Source organism: Heterocephalus glaber, unplaced genomic scaffold (assembly GCF_053883595.1).
Source record: "Heterocephalus glaber isolate CG9 unplaced genomic scaffold, H.glaber_assembly_v1.0 deba00001504, whole genome shotgun sequence".
NCBI lineage: Eukaryota > Metazoa > Chordata > Mammalia > Rodentia > Bathyergidae > Heterocephalus > Heterocephalus glaber.
Window position 1 is genome coordinate 17891991 of NW_028258324.1, and position 17197 is coordinate 17909187.

Below are 17197 nucleotides of genomic sequence, written 5' to 3' on the forward strand. Positions count from 1 at the left end.
TATGAAGTTGGGTGTGTTGGTGTTCAGGGCATATATATTTATAATTGTTATCTCCTCCTGTTGAATTGTTCTCTTATCCAGTACAGTATGTCATGACCTACTTTGCCTCTCTGGTCAGTTTTGGCTTGAAGTTCACTTTGCCTGAAAGTAGGATAGCTACTCTTGCTTGTTTTCAGGCTCTTGTTGCATGAAATAGTGTTTTCCATCCTTTGATTTTTAGTCTGTGAATTTCTTTTGCGATTAAATGTGTTTCTTGTATGCAGCATACCACTGTGTTTTGTTTTTTAATCCAATCTGCTAATCTGTGTTTTTTGAGTGGAGAATTGAGACCTTTCATATCAAAAGAAAGGTATCGAGTTATCCCAGTCATTGCATTATTTTTCCTTTATTTTCACTCTGCTTAACTGCTCATTCTAGCTGATGTATTCATTTCATTAGATTATTTTGGTACTGTTGATTTTATTGTCTCTTTTGAAGATATCCCTGGGAATTTATTTGAGTGCTGGTTTAGGGGTCATGAATTCCTTACGGTGCTTTTTGTCATGGAAATACCTCATTGCTTCATCAGTTTTAAAATACAGGGTTTTTTTAGTTGTTTTTTGGGGTTTTTTTTTTTTTGAGACAGGGTCTCACTATGTAGTTCAGGCTGGCCTCGAACTCCTGGCAATCCTCCTGCCGCAGCCTCCCAAGTGCTGGGATTACAGGTGTGCGCCACTATGCTCAGCCATTAAAATACAGTTTTTTAGAGTTGGGAGTTGTTTTCATTCAGAGTTTGAAACATTTTCCTCCAGGCTCTCTTGACCTTTGAAAAGTCTGCTGTAATTCTAATGGGTTTACTTTTATAAATGATTTGTTGCTTCTCTCTAAAACCTTTTAAGAGTCTATCCTTGTATTGGACTCCTGGAATTTTGAATTTGATGTGTCATGGAGAAGTTCTTTCCTGATCATGGGTATTTAGGGTTCTGTATGCCTTATCTGTCTGTTAAATTCTTTCCCCATACTTGGAAAGTTTTCTGCTATTATTTCTGTAAAGAGGATTTTTTTAATGCCATTCATGCAATATTCTCATTTTTTACTAATTCCGGTTAATTTTAGATTAGTCTTCTTTGCATCATTTGGCACCTGTTGCACCCATGTTTCATAATTTTTTGTTGCTGCTGTTGTTTTTAAGTTATCTTGTGAGTATATAGTCACCTTCATCAGCCCTGTCTTCTAGTTCTGACACTCTGTGCTCACATTGATCACTTCTGCTGCCCATACTTTCAATAGGAAATTTTAAAAAAACAAAAAACTCTTGGTTTCCTTCATCATTGTAGAGCCATAGCATCCCCTTGTGGAATCCGTGGTAACTGAATGAAAACTCAAAAAAGCTTTGTTTGCTTTCAGGATTTTAGCATATTCTTTGTAATTTTGATATTAGGAAAGGGTTAGATTCTTTCAGTTGTACAGTTCTGTTGTTTGAAAATTCTCAATTTGCTTTACTTTTCCCAGTAGTTTCATTAATATTTGTCTCCTTTCCTAAACGCTTATTTTTGGTGGTTCTAGTTTACTTTCATTTTCAAATGACTATTGATTCACCTTCCCCTTTTTTTCTTGGCCATTCAGTTCCTTAGTAATGCTATATCCTTTATGGCAATGCTTCATTCAGATTATAGGATTACCTCATTGGTGTTGCTATTAGCTAGTTTTTACTTTGCCGTGTGTGGATAATAGAATTTTACTTTGTTTTTTAAAATAGGTAACATGCTCATATTTTCCTAGGCTAAAAAATAAAAATCAGTCTCCTGTCCCTCAACTACTCAGTTTCCCACGTCTGAGGCAGCCACTGTTTCTAAGTTTTAAAAAATACTTCGTGTTGGGCTGGGGATTTAGCTCAGTGGTTCCACCGCCTGCCTTGCAAGCTCAAGGACCCGAGTTTGATCCCTGGTACCAAAAAAGAAAATACTTTGTGTTTATACAGGTGAATACATATGTTTTCTCCTTTATACAAATATACACATACTATATCCTGCTCTCCATCTTGCTTTTTAAAATTAACACTATAGTAGAATATCAATAAATATATGTTGACTCTTAGAGTGGTTAACAGCATGGACTCTGGGAGCAAACTATGTTGATTGAAATCCCATTTTTGCCACTATTTATATGACCTTGGACAAGTTACTTAACCTATTTGCTTTTACTTTTCTTTGGTTATAAAATGGGGTTGGTACTAGTAGTACTTACCTCCTAAAGTTGTTAAGAGAATGAAATGAGATAATATAAATTAAGCAGCAAGTATTTTGTCAATGAGTATAACTTAGACTATCATTGTTATAATTATTGTTATTTGTGTCATCATTACTCCAAATCAGTACATACAGAATTTCTGCATTTTTTCATTATAGTCCATTACTTGGATATAAATAAAGACAATCTAAACAATAATCTAAATCAGTCTCATTCTGCCATTTACCTTGGTGTCAGAGATCTCAGGGTATGTGCAAAAGCTTTAAGTATAAATTGGTAAATAATCCCTCTCCCTGTGCTGATATTCCAAAATGTAAAAATGGACAGTAAGAAAATACCTGGGAGTAGTGGTGAAGGTGTTATATTACTATTTAAAAAATTTTTTTGTGTGTTTTATTGTGGGTTAAACCCAGGGCCTTCATACTGAGCTAACCTCCAGTCCTTTTTAATTTTTTTATTTTGAAAGCCAGACATGATGGTGCACACCTGTAATCCCACCACTGGGAAGGCTGATATGGGAGCATTACCATGAGTTCGAGCCCAGTCTGGGCTACATAGTGAGTTCAAGGCCAGTCTGAACTACATAGCGAGACTTTATCAAAAAATGAACTGATAATAATAAATAAATTTTTTATTTTGAGAAAAGATCTCGCTAAACTGCCCAGGCTGGGCTTGAATTTGCAATCCTTCTGCCACAGCCTCCCAGTGTTGGGATTAGAGGTGTGTACCACCACACCCAGTTCATCGTTTTTTTTTTTTTTCTCTTTACTTTTGTAAATGAACTCTTCCATAATAAACTATATTACTTGCCAAATAATGCAAATAGCTATGCCACTTGGCTGTTGTATTTCTTTTTTTTTTTGGTACCAGAGATCGAACTCGGGTCCTTGGGCTTGCGCAGCAGGCAGCAAAACCACTGAGTTAAATCCCTGGCCCTGTTGTATTTCTTTTGATAAATTTAGTTGTTGGGGGTGGGGATTTAGCTCAGTGGTTCGGCCGCCTACCACGCAAGCGCAAGGTTCCAAGCTCAATCCCCAGTAGCCCCACTCCCCCCCAAAATGTAGTTATTGTCTTGCTTTAAGTATATTGAGCTCCTCAGGCATTGCAATTCAGGTTCACTTTTAGATGTACTCATAAAACTAGGGGTCTGAATTTGCAAAAGGCTGCAGAACATATCCTGGATTGTGGAAAATTGACCAAAGTAATGTCCTTGTCAGGATGTTTGGACATCAGCTATTGGACTAGACATACTTCTGAATCACATTTACTAACAGGATTGTTTCTAGTTATTTATTATATTTGAATCATATTTTTCGAATCAGAGTAGAAGTTCTGAAGGTTGATCTTCAAGATAGGAATTCCTTGGGCTGGGGATTTAGCTCAGGTTCCAGTGCCTGCCTCACAAGCACAAGCTCCCGAGTTCTATCCCTGGTACCAAAAAAAAAAAAAAAAAAAAAAAAGAATTCCTCTAATGAAGGGTAATGACACAATTTCTTATCCCTCTATTACCATTTCTTTGTCTTTTAAATTTAGCTTTATTAATTCTCTAGTTCTCTATTTTTATCGTAGCTCTCTCAAAGCAAATAAATGTTATATTAAACCCCCTTCTTTTCTATTTTTAAACAAGTTAGCCTCTTAGAGGAAGCCATAGGCTGGTAATTTAAAACAACTGACAACTTTATAAAAAGCATTCTAGCTAATAATTGAAGGAAGAATGATAGAAATATAAAATTATAATGATTAATTGTGATGATTAGTCATTCTAGACAGTGATCATCAATAGGTGCTAAGTTTGCAAAAAGAAAACAGTCAGATATTAATGCCTCTGAGTAGGACTGCACAACACTATTAATGAAACTGTCTCAGAACAGCAAATCTGAATCAGCCAAGCTTCTAGATCTAACTATCAATATTCAGGAAATACAATATACAGAAAATAGAGATCTGACAAAGGAGTATGATACATCACATTGTGGACATTTTTTAAAAATTCTTTTATTGGCACATTTTAGGTATACAATACATTTACATTTATCATTGGGTGCTTGTACCCGTACATGATGTATCTTGGTTCTTATTTTTTCCCCATTACCTGTGCGCCCTTCACCCCCTCCACCCTTCCCTATTTGCATAGATTTCATTTCTATTTTTTTTTCTTTTCTCGTAATTTTTCCTTTCCCTTCTTTCCTTTTCCCTTCCCCTCCCAACACCCACCCCTAACCCTTTGGACCTTTTCCTATTTCAAAGTATCAATTATTAGTTATTAATCCTTTTAATCCTTATTTATACTCTCAGTTTCTCACACTAGAGAAACTATTTGGTATTTACACATGTGAGTCCTATTTATTTCACTTAAGAGTATGGCCTTGGGCCTGGGATTTAGCTCAGTGGTTTCTCTGCCTGCCTCGCAAGCGCAAGGACCCAAGTTCGACCCCTGGTACCAAAAAAAAAAGCATGGCCTCAATATGCATCCATTTAACTATAAATGTCTCTAGTTTCTTGTTCTTTATGGCTGAGTCGTACTCCAGTATATAAAAAAACCACATCTTCTTTATCCAGTTTCCAGTTGATGGGCACTTGGGCTGTTTCCAAGATTGAGCTATTACAAACTGTGCCGCTATAAACATGGGTGCACATATATTGCTGTGATATGATTCTTTTAATTCTTTGGGGAAGATACCCAGCAGGGGAATAGCTGGGTCAAATGGGACCTCTAGCCCTAGTTCTTTCAGGTATGTCCATACTGATTTCTACAGTGGTTGCAGTAGTCTGCACTCCCACCAACAATGGAGAAGGGTTCCTTTCTCCTCACACCCCTGCCAGCATTTGTTATTGGTTGATTTCTTGATAGCAGCCATTCTTTGTGGGGTGAGGTGGAATCTCAGTGTTGTTTTCATCTGCATCTCTGGAATGACCAGTGATGTTGAACATTTTTTCGTATGTCCATTTGCTGCTTTTACTTCTTTATCTGAGAAATGTCTGTTCATTTCAGATGCCCATTTTTTAATTGGGTCTTTGAATTTGGGAGGTCTGATTTTTTTCAATTCTTTATATATTCTAGATAGTAGACCTTTGTCTGAGGTACAGCTGCTAAAATTTTTTTCCCACACTGTAGGTTGTCTGTTAGCTCTGTTGGTGGTTTCTCTTACAGTGCAGAAGCTTTTTAATGAGATGAGATCCCAGTTGTTGATTCTTTGTGCTCATTCCCATGCTACTGAGGTTTTGTTCATAAAGTCTTTTCCTGTGCCAACGTCTTCAAGAGTTCTATTTATCTTCCAGCAAGTTTAGTGTTTCTGTCTTAATATTTAGATCTTTAATCCACTTTGATCTTAGTTTAGTGCATGGTGATAGGTATGGGTCTAGTTTTAATCTTTGGCAGGTTGAAATCTGGTTTTTCCAACACTATTTATTAAAGAGGCTATCTTTCCTCCAATGAGAGTGGTTGGTTTCTTTGTGAAAGATGTGCTGGCTGAGTATGTCTGTAGTTGTTTCTGCATCTTCTAATCTATTCTGCTGATCCTCGGGTCTGTTTCTTTACCAGTACCATGCTGTTTTTATCACAGTAGCATTGTAGTATAGTTTCAAGTTGGGGATTGTGATACCCCCAGCCATGTCTCTGTTGCCTAGAATTGTTTTTGCTATTCTAGGTCTCTTCTGGTTCCAAATGAATTTTTGGATTGTTTTCTCTGGTTCTGTGAAGTATATTGTTGGAATTTCAATCGGCATTGCATTAAATCTATATAGCAGTTTGAAGTATGGCCATTTTCACTATATTGGTTCTTCCTACCCAGGAACAAGGGATGTCTTTCCATTTTCTTATATCCTCCTCGATCTCCATTTTCAGAGTGCTGTAGTTTTCAGTGTAGAGGTCTTTTGCTTCCTTCGTTAGATTTATTCCTAGATATTTCATTTTTTAGGATGCTATTGTAAAAGGAATTGTTTCCCAAATTTCTCTCTCAGTGAGTCTGCTATTTGTGTATAAGAATGGTATTGTTTTTTGAGTGTTAATCTTATATCCAGCTACTCTACTGAATCTGTCAATTAGGTCTAGATGTCTTTTGGCCGAGTTTTTTGGGTCTTCTATGTAAAGTATCATATCATCAGCAAATAATGATAGTTTAACTTCTTTGTTTCCTATCTTTATTCCTTTTATTTCTTTCTCTTTTCTAATTGCTGTGGCTAATGTTTCCAGAACTATATTGAACAGGAGTGGTGATAGTGGGCATCCTTGTCTTGTTCCTAATTTTAGCGTGAATGTTTTCAGTTTTTGACTATTTAGTATGATGTTGGCTGTTGGTTTTTCATAGATAGCCTTAATTAGGTTAAAATAAAGACCTTCTGTTCCAATTTTCTTTAGCATTTTTATCATGAATGGGTGTTGGATTTTGTCAAATGCCTTTTCTGCATCTGTTAAGATGATCATATGGTTTTTGTCCTTGACTCTGTTAATACAGTGTATTACATTTATTGATTTACAAATATTGAACCATCCTTGCATCCCTGGGATAAATCTGACTTGGTCAGGGTGTATGATCTTCTTGATGACCCTCTGTATTCTGTTTGCCAGTATCTTGTTGAGGATTTTTGCATCTATGTTCATTAGGGAGATTGCTCTGTAGTTGTCTTTTTGGGTTGGGTCTTTCCCTGGTTTTGCAATCAAAGTAACTCTTGCTTCCAGGAATGAATTTGGAAGCATTGCTTCCCTTTCAATTTCCTTGATGAGTTTAAAGAGTAATTGCAATAGTTCTTCTTTAAATGCCTTGTAGAATTCAGCAGTGAAGCCATCAGGACCTGGGCTTTTCTTTGTTGGTAAATATTTTATTAATTTTGAATTTCACTCATTGTAATTGGGATGTTTAGAATTTCTATATCTTCTTCATTTAACTTTGGCAATTCATATAGTCCATTTCTTCTATGTTTTCCATTTTATTAGAGTACAGGTTCTCCAAGTAGGTATTGATGATCCTCTGGATTCCTGCTGGGTCTGTTGTGACTTCATCTTTTTCGTTCTTAATTGCATGGATTTGAGCCTTTTCTTTCCTTTTTTTTTGATAAGGTTGGCTAAAGGTTTATCGATTTTATTTATTCTTTTGAAAAACTAACTCCTTGATTCATTAATTTTTTTTGTATCATTCTCTTAGTCTCCAGTGCATTGATTTCTGCTCTGATCTTTATAATTTCCTTTCTTGTACGAGCTTTGGGTTTGTTATGCTCTTCTTTTTCTAGGAGCTTGAGGTTCTGCATTAGGTTATTTATCTGAGTTCTCTCTGTTTTCCTAATATGGGCATTCACTGCTATGAATTTCCCATGTACTACTGCTTTCATTGTGTCCCATAGATTCCTTGTATGTTGTACTGGCATTATCATTTACTTGTAGAAACTGTCTTCTTTAATTTCCTCTGTGACCCATTGGTTGTTCAGGAGGATATTATTCAATTTCCATGTGTTTGTGGGAGTTTTGCGGTTTCTTATGTTATTGACCTCCAGTTCTGTTGCACTATGGTCTCATAATATACAGGGCATAACTTCAGTTCTTTTGCATTTACTTAGACATGTACTATGAGCTAGCATGTGGTCTGTTTTGAAGAATGACCCATGTGGAGCCAAAAAGAATGTGTATTCTGATTTTGTGGGGTGGAACGCTCTGTAAACATCTATTAAGTCCATTTGTTCAATAGTTTGGTTCAGTTCTAAAATTTCATTGTTAATTTTTTGTCTAGATGATCTGTCTATTTGTGACAGTGGGGTATTGAGGTCCCCCACTACAGTTGTATTAGTACTTATTTGATTTTTCATGTCCATTAATAATTTGTTTTGTATAGTTGGGGACATTCGTATTTGGTGCATATATACATACTTAGGATTGTCATCTCTTCCTCTTGGATTGTTCCCTTCACAAGGATGTAGTGACCATCTTTGTCTCTCTTAATTAGTTTTGGTTTGAAATCTACTTTGTCTGCAAATAAGATTCCTACCCCTGCTTTTTTCTGGGTTCCTGTAGCATGGAGAACTGTTTTCCATCCTTTTACTTTCAGTCTATGAATTTCTTTTTGAGTTAGGTGTGTTTCTTGTATACAGGATATTGCTGGATTTTGCTTCTTAATATTTCTTTTGATTGGTGAATTGAGGCCATTAACATTGAGAGTTATAATTGATAGATATTGACTCATCCTTGCCATGATGTTTTGCTGTTGTTGGCTCTTTTATTTCTTATTTTTTCCCCCTTTCCCTTTAGTTTCTTACCTTGCCTGGTGGCTTCCCTCTGTTGGGCCTCATGGAGTTGTGACCTTCATTGTCGTTTTCTAGGATATTGCTTAGAATTGTTTGGAGTGCTGGTTTGGTGTTCATGAAATTTCTCAGGTATTCTTTGTCATGGAAGTATCTAATTTCCCCATCGATTTTGAAAGATAATTTTGCAGGATGTAACAGTCTAGGTTGGAAGTTAGTTTCTTTTCTTTTTTGGTACCAGGGATCAAACTTGGGTTCTTGCACTTGTGAGGCAGGCAGCAGAACCACTGAGCCAAATCCCCGGCCCTGGAAGTTATTTTCTTTTAGGGTTTGAAATACTTCACTCCAGGCTCTCCTTGATTTGAGGGTTTGTGTTGAGAAGTCTGCCGTGATTCTGATGGGCTTTCTTTTGTAGGTGATTTTTTTATTTTCTCTAACTGCCTGTAGGATTTTTTTCTTCTGTTGGGTTTCTGGGATCTTGACTATTATATGTCTAGGTGTAGATTTTTTTTTTTATCATGGCTAGTTGGAGTTCTATATGCCTCACTTATCTGTATGTTCAATTCTCCACCTCTGTCTGGGAAGTTTTCTACTATTACTTCTGTGAACAGTTTTTTTATGTCATTATAGTTTCTCATGGTTTTTCGTGGACTCCTATCAGTCTTATGTTCTTCTTTGCATCATCTAGCAGCTGCTGGATTGACTTCTCGTGGTCCCTTACTATTTTGAAGAAATCTCTGTTTTCATGGTCCTTAACAGCAATCCTGTCTTCTATATCTGATATTCTATCTTCAGATTCCCTTAATCTGCTCTTCATGCTTTCAGTGGAGTTTTTAATCTCCTGAATATGTGTTTGAATCTGTTTCATGGATTCCATTTCTTTCTTATGTTGGGCAGTCATGGTTTCCATTTCTTTCTTATGCTGGGCATTCATGGCTTCCAGCATGGTTCTGAGCTCATCTATTTTTTTTATCTGTTTTTGTTCTGGAGCCTCTAATCATGTCTTTCACTCTGCTCACCATCTGTGTAGTTATCTGGGAAATTATTTCTGTTTTGAATTTTTCTAGAGCCTCATTCATCTATTTTGTTACTTCCTGTGCTATCAGTTCAGGGTATCCAGGTGGTTGATTATCAGACTTTTCCACCTCATTTCCCCCAGAATTTTTGCCTTTTGTGGGGTAGAAGTCTTAAGTTTGTGCCTTACTTAAATGTCTTCTCATTTTTGTTTTTGGTACTGTCCTTGGTTTAGTTCCTGGGTTGATACTTTGAAGTTGTTTATTGTAAGTATCTTTGTTGATGTATTTACAACACTTATGGAATGGTTGCTTCTCCGAGGTGTCTTCCAGATATAGCTGGTCTTTAGGTTTTGAGACTCTAATGGCTGTGAGGCTATCTCATTTTCATTATACCAGGAAGGACAACTGATTAGATCAGTCACAACACCTTAGCCCAAGTGATACAGTCAGCAACACAATAGCATCAAGTACCTCTTAGAAAATGACAATTTGTGGTAGTTATTAATCTATATCACCTTTAACTGTGTGAATTAAGTCCACATCAAGGACTCATGGACATATTATTAATGCAGTCCCAAATGTGGACAGTACTACAGAACAAATTACCTAATTTCTTGGGGGTGTGACAAGAATCTGTAAATTAAAATAGATGTTAAAACACTGTCAACCAAATTATAATCTGTGGACTTTATTTGGATTTCAGCAAATCATAGATAACCATTTATAATAAATTTAGAAGAATTTGAATATTAACTGAATTAATCATTTTAAAGTAGTGTCTGGAAATTGTTTTAAAATAGTGCAGGAATGAAATGGGAGCTTGTCCAAACATGATTGTCTTGATAATTATTAGGGCTGGGAATTTAGTTCAGTGGCATTGCACCTGCCTTGCAAGTGCAAGGTCCTGAGTTCAATTCCCAGTATCAGGAAAAAAAAAGTTACTTTCTTAGTCTTGATAATTATTGAACTTAGGTAATGGGTGCATGGGGGGGGGATCAGTATATGACTTTTTGTGTCACTAATTTTTTTTATAAAATAAGTTGAAATTTTTACATTCAGAATTTACTTGAGAGCTAGGTTGCAGGGCTGTAGGTGAAGCTCAGTGGTAGGACAAGTGCTTAGCACGCAGAAAGCTGTGGGTTCAGTTCCCAGCACCAAAAAATAAAAACAAAAAGCAAGGTCCATGTATATGCCTTCTAGGATGTTTTATCAGTTTCAACCTAATGCTTTGTAAATTTCATTGGTGAAAATTTAACAAGTTTCACCATTTTGTCTCTAAACCTACACTCTAATAAAAATCTCATGTTCAAATATTTCAGATCTTAATTTTTGTATTATGTTTTTTTTTCCTACTTACAGCTTTTTAGTTCAGTATACAACTAGTAGTAAGCCTGCTGCTTATGAAATATTCTAATTTTAAATATTGGAGTGACTTGTTGGTTTTTTAATTGGTTTGTTGGTTTATTCATTCCTTCATTCATTTATCCAGTATGCTAGAGATTAAACCCAAGGTTTCATGTGTGCTAAGTGCACACTCTACCTCTGAGCTACATTGCAGCCCCCAGTTTATTTTTTTAGTAGCTTAGTTTTTTTACTTATGTCTTGGATGCTTATTACTATCATTGTAACTGATTGTATTTTTACTTTAGGTACTTGCTTCAACCGAGAGACAATGGGAACAAGTCATCTAAAACTGATGACCTGGGATCTCTTCGATTAAATATATGTTATACAGAAGATTATGTGCTTCCTTCAGAGTACTACAGTCCTTTGAAAACTTTGCTGCTAAAATCACCAGATGTTCAGGTGCTTTAAAAATCTTAATTTATTTAATATGGGTATTAATACTTAATATTCATTAAATGTAATATTATTTAATATGAAAAGGATAAACTAATTGAAGAAACAATTTCAGAGTGTCACTTCTAATTAAGACGGTGTGTATTTGTATTTAATGTATCTGACCCAGAGTACTGATTATGGTGAATCCTCAAAATTTCAGCTCTGATAAGAATTTTAAAAATTAAATTCTAATGGACCAGGGATGTAGCTCAGTGGCACCATGCGTGCCTGGCAAGCACAAGGTCCTGAGTTGGATCCCCAGTACTGGGAAGAAAAAAAAATCTAAATACTGCTATGTATCTTAGTTATTTTTCTTGTTGCTGAGACAAAATACCAACACCCAAAGTTTAAAGATTAAAGGTTTAGCTGGGCACAGTGCCGCACACCTATGATCCCAGCACTTGGGAGGCTGAGCCAGGAGGATCTCCATGAGTTCAAGGCCAGCCTGAACTATGTAGTGAGACCCTGTCTCAAAAGAAAGAGAGAGAGAAACAAAAGAGGAAAGGTTTATTTTAGCTCACAGTTTCAGCCCATAATTGGCTGGCTCCAAGGCAGGGTGGCATGGTAGAGGGCCATCACAGAGGAGAAACAGTTCACGACAGGCAGAAAGCAACAAAGTATTGAAGTGGCAACGAAGCACCAAGCAACGGCAGCAGCCTTCTTTCTGTCCTTTGTATTCTATCCAGGCTACATGCTATTAAGGCGGGTAGCACTCACACCCAGGGTAGGCCTTCCTATTATCCACACTCAGAACTGTGCCAAACCAATCAGTGGACTAATTTAGTAATCACACACCCTTGATCCCAGCACCATACACTATAGAACCAGCCACCTTTGAAAAGCCGCACCTATGACTGCATGAGGCTTTGGGGAAACATCTAGACACAAGCCATAACAATGTATTTAATGAACATACGTGAATTACTTTTACAGGTTAGTTATTCAACATTTAATCATGTTTCCTTGATTTTGTGCTTGTTTTTTACCTTTCTATATTCTAGCCAATATCTGCCTCAGCTGCTTACATTTTGGGTGAAATATGTCGAGATAAAAATGATGCTGTTTTGCCCCTTGTTCGACTGCTGCTGCACCATGATAAACTTGTTCCTTTTGTCACTGCAGTGGCTGAATTAGACTTGAAGGATACCCAGTAAGAATTATATTTTATTAAATGTTAATTATGTGTTGTTGAAATTAGGCCTTGATTTGCCAAATTGTTCTGTAGCCTAAATTCTTTTGTATTGATTAGCCTAACTGAAAAAAACTGCTTAGCAAGTAATAAAAGGCATAAAGTCATCAAACAGTATCCATTTACAGTGAAGATAATAGTGACAGATTTATTTATTTGTTTATTTATTTATTTATTTATTTATTGGTACTGGGGGTTGAACTTGGGACCTTCTGCTTACGATGCAGTGGAACCACTGAGCTACATCCTCATCCCAGTGACAGATTTTTTTTAAACTCAGTGATGAAGATTTTTATTATGTGACACTGATGTGTGACATTATAAAAAGCAGTCAAGTAGATTTCTGTTCCTATTATGATCTGATAACACTCATTTTATGCATGCATACACATGTGTGCAGACACACGCGCGCACGCACACACACACACACACACACACACACACAAAGATTTTTTTGGTCCAGACCAAGATTATTTAAAACTATTTGTGGCCTATATGGGTTAATCCTGGTTAAAGATGAAGCTTCATAATACTGTTTTTATTCAACACATTGGCCACCTGTAAAACACAGACCTTTATCAATAGCAGGCAATGAATTTCAAGATAGACTATAAAGTCATACAATTTGAAAAGCAGTGTTTCCTTATGAAAGAGCGATCAGGTTGCTTGTAAAGCTAATCTAATTAAAAAGATACATAAATGTTCATGAAAAAAGATTTCTTGGTTCATAAACATGATTTCTTTGTTTCTTGGTTAACTGCTTTTTCACGTTTTTTTGAAAAGTACTTTTAAGTTTGAAAAACCTAATGGCAGCAAAGTTTTTTAAATAGATTATAAAAATTGTACAAATCAAATGTGTCATATTATTATCTTCATAGCCTTATTTTTACTACACTTATTTTCATCTATTTATATTTCTGTTTCAGAGATGCAAACACAATTTTTAGAGGAAATTCCTTGGCTACCCGATGTCTGGATGAGATGATGAAAATAGTGGGAGGCCACTACCTGAAAGTAACATTAAAATCTATACTAGATGAGGTATAGAATATGCCCCCAGTACTGACAGTTTATGGCCTTGTTATACCACCTCTTTCAACACATAATCTATGATAGGAAGATCTGTCCATTCATGTGTTAGGGAAAGAATAAGCCTAAACACTTCAGTAGTATTTACTATTCTGTCAATGGATTTTTACCCAAAAGGTACATTATTATGTAATCTACATATATTTCTTTAGCTAGAGTTTTAAGGATATGAGAAATACTTTTGTTATATTTCTTTAGGAAAATTGGATATATTATCTTTGAATGGAGGTTTTAAACTTCATTGAGTTTTAATTTTTATAGTTACTGTCTTAGTTACTTTTTTCATTGCTGAGACAAAATACCTGACACCCAAAGTTAAAGGAGGAAAGGTTTATTTAGCTCACAGTTTGTAGAGGTTTCAGTTAAGAATGGTCTGGCTCCAAAGCAGGCTGGCATGCCAGACTGGCATCAGAGAGGAGAAACAGTTCATGGTGGGCAGAAAGTAGCAAAGCAAGCAAACGACCAACTACAAGTAACTAGCACCAAGCCTCTTTCTGTCCCTTGTATTGTATTCTTATTTACACCCTTAGTCCTAGCATTGCACCATGAACTAGTCACCACTGTAGATCCAGCCACCTCTGAAAAAGCCCCACCTATGACCACTTGAGGCTTTGAGGGGACATCTAAGCACAGGCCATAACAGTAAACTTCTCAGAAATGTTATTTTCATTTTGTCATTATTTAGGAAAGAAGAACATTAACTAAAAAATTCATTTTATTTTCCAGATATGTGAATCCTCAAAATCTTGTGAAATTGATCCTATTAAATTAAAAGAAGGAGATAATGTAGAAAATAATAAGGTAAGTGTTTTGTTGTGTTCATAACTGCATTGACATTGATCTTAATAGTGTTATAATCTCCCATTTACATTGTAATATTGCTGTTTGGAGGAAAGCAATGCTGTTTATTCTTTGCACTACCCTTCACTGTTCACAGTATTTCCTAGTTTTGGTTTTTAAAACATTATTCCCTCAATGGTTTGACTTTGTTTTAGCTCTTGATTGGCTCTTTGTGGCTGCAGTAACAATATGAGGTTTAGGCTGTATCTAGTTGAGACCTCCATTCTGTTTCCTTCAGGTCAAACTCATCATTACCTCTAGGAAACATAATTGTGTTAGGGCCACAAGTTTTCATTGTAATGCATAGTAGTATTACAGTATTTTGGTGCCTGCATATCTAAATTATTTCTTTCATTTCCCTTTTCATCCTTTTATTCTCTGTTGCTTCTTAAGAAGTTTGTTCAAATATTTTCACCTTATGTCTAGCACATCTAAAATGGATTTATTAAATTAGGTCAATGTTAATTGCTCTTTGAATTTGGAGAAAGAAAGCAAGGATTTCGAATACTAGATAGAGACTAATAAAGCTTATTTTCAATACTATTTTTTTATAAAGCTTGTTGAAAATGTGTGAAAATCAAAATCTTAATGTTTACCTGTTTAAATCCTGCAGGAGAATCTGCGCTACTATGTGGACAAGTTATTCAATACAATTATAAAGTCAAGTATGAGCTGTCCTACTGTAATGTGTGATATCTTTTATTCTTTAAGGCAAATAGCTACTCAAAGATTTCCAAGTAAGTGCCTTGTTTTACTAATCCACTGCCATTTCATTTTCTGTACTTTTTGTAGATACTGTGTGTTTGGTTTGTGTGAAATGTTCAATAGTACAGACTTCTTCAGTTTTTCAAAATGGTTCTAGAGGCCAGGGATTTAGCTCAGTGGTTCCACCGCCTGCCTCGCAAGCGCAAGGACTCGAGTTCGATCTCCGGTACCAAAAACAACAACAACAACAAAATTGTTCTAGAGGTTTCATATGACATCTGGTTTATTTTTCTTGTAATCTCAAAATATATAGTCCATTTTATTTCAGTATAATGATAGCTTTACAAACAAAATCAAAATCACCATTAGTTTTAACAAACACAAATTTAGAACTATAATATTGTGGAAGTAAACATTTATATACTTATGAGATTTTTAAATATAGTAAACAAAGAACTTTGTTGTTTATACTAACTGTCCTTTCATTTTGCATATATTGAAATAGTGATAATCTTTATAATTGACTAGAATGTAATCATATAATTGACTAGATTTGACAGATTGAGAATGCTAAAACTTTGGTGGTCAGATGTTTTTATAGAAATGGTTTTTGACATTAGAAATATCTGTGACATTAGAAACAACTCAGTTGAGCTAGGCATACTGGTGCATGCTGAGCTACACTAGAGGCTGAGGCAGGACAGTCAAGTTTGAGGCTAACTTGGGCTCCTTAGCAAGACCTTGTCTCACAATAGCATTAAAAAGGACAGGTAGAAGAGAAACATCTCACTTACAGGGTACATAGAATTTTGGTATACATATATCAGTAATTAGCATGCTTTAATTTTGCACAAGTAGCTATGTTAAGGTTTTACTTGGAAACATTTCATAAAATGATGTTACTGTCTCTTTCAGTCAGTACTTGGAATTATTCTAATACATCTTATATGTAAATAAACTTACTATAGCTGTCTTTCCAGATCTAACTATAATGGCATGAAAGGATAAGACAGCTACTTAATTTGTTAGTCTTTTGCAACTATATGAAACTTTATTTCTGTAGCCATTTGAAGAAATTTTGCTATTTCAAGTTTTTTTTTAAATGTATGCATTTATCTACTCCTCTGTTTAATTTACCCAATACTAAAGTGCTGTGGTTGTGTAATTCGTGGATAAATTCAGATATAGTTATCTTGGCTAATTATAATAAAGGCACAAACATTTAACTTCTAATATGTATACTAAATCTAGTCTTCATAACAGAAAGAGAGTAGAAACAATATATGGAAATAAGACATGCTGGTTAAATTATATTTTTAAGTAGTTAGATTGTGATAACTACATTGACTACTTATTGAATGGGCACAGTGCTAACCTACATCATCTACTCTCATCTTCTCAATGTCCACTTGAATTAATCATTGCTGCCATTAGTTAGGTAACAAAACTAAAGTCAAGAGGTTGAAAAACTTTAACAAGGCCCATAATAGGCCATGGACAAAGCAGACAAGCAACATCTCAACCTGGGCCTGGGTTTCTCCAAAGTATAACTACTAATCACTGTTCTCTCTACTACCCAGTAACCTTAGCCTCACATCTGCTTTAACTGTGTAATTCTTATTTCTATAAATTATCCAAAACATACTTTATAATTTTTTAAAATAAATGTAACAATATCTCCTCGACTGTCTTTTGGTGGCTTAACTACTATTGTATCTTCATATCCACAGTAAGTAGACTTCAGTATTGATAGTTTCATATTTGTTCTTAGTACCTTGGGAATATGGAGGTGGAGACAGCAAGCGAGAAGAAAATATTAAAAACAGCAATTTGTTGGTTACCTATTGAGTGATTTATAAGTGTTAAAACTCAATCCAAGCCCAGAGATTCTCCCCATTACCACTTGCTTCTCTACCATCTGATTGGTGGGTTAAGTATTGACCCCAGGCTGAAAGAAATGCTGGTAGGTGAGTGGCCAGTGCTACAAGTAGTCTTCAGTTCATCTGCATTTTTACTTGAACTTTTAACTTTTTAAAAGTAAAGATGTCTCCCAGCCAGG

At 35.6% G+C, this 17197-nt stretch overlaps 1 protein-coding gene across 2 annotated transcripts in view; it reads left to right on the top strand.

Moving 5' to 3' along the window:
- Positions 1-17197, top strand: part of Rasa2 (RAS p21 protein activator 2) — a 134414-nt gene that overhangs the window by 79547 nt on the left and 37670 nt on the right. For both annotated transcript variants that reach the window (XM_004834356.3, XM_004834357.3), the window contains exons 10-14: positions 11123-11279; positions 12317-12465; positions 13431-13545; positions 14320-14394; positions 15047-15170. In XM_004834356.3, coding sequence (XP_004834413.1) covers positions 11123-11279; positions 12317-12465; positions 13431-13545; positions 14320-14394; positions 15047-15170 — 620 coding nt within the window. The remainder of the gene's footprint in view (positions 1-11122; positions 11280-12316; positions 12466-13430; positions 13546-14319; positions 14395-15046; positions 15171-17197) is intronic.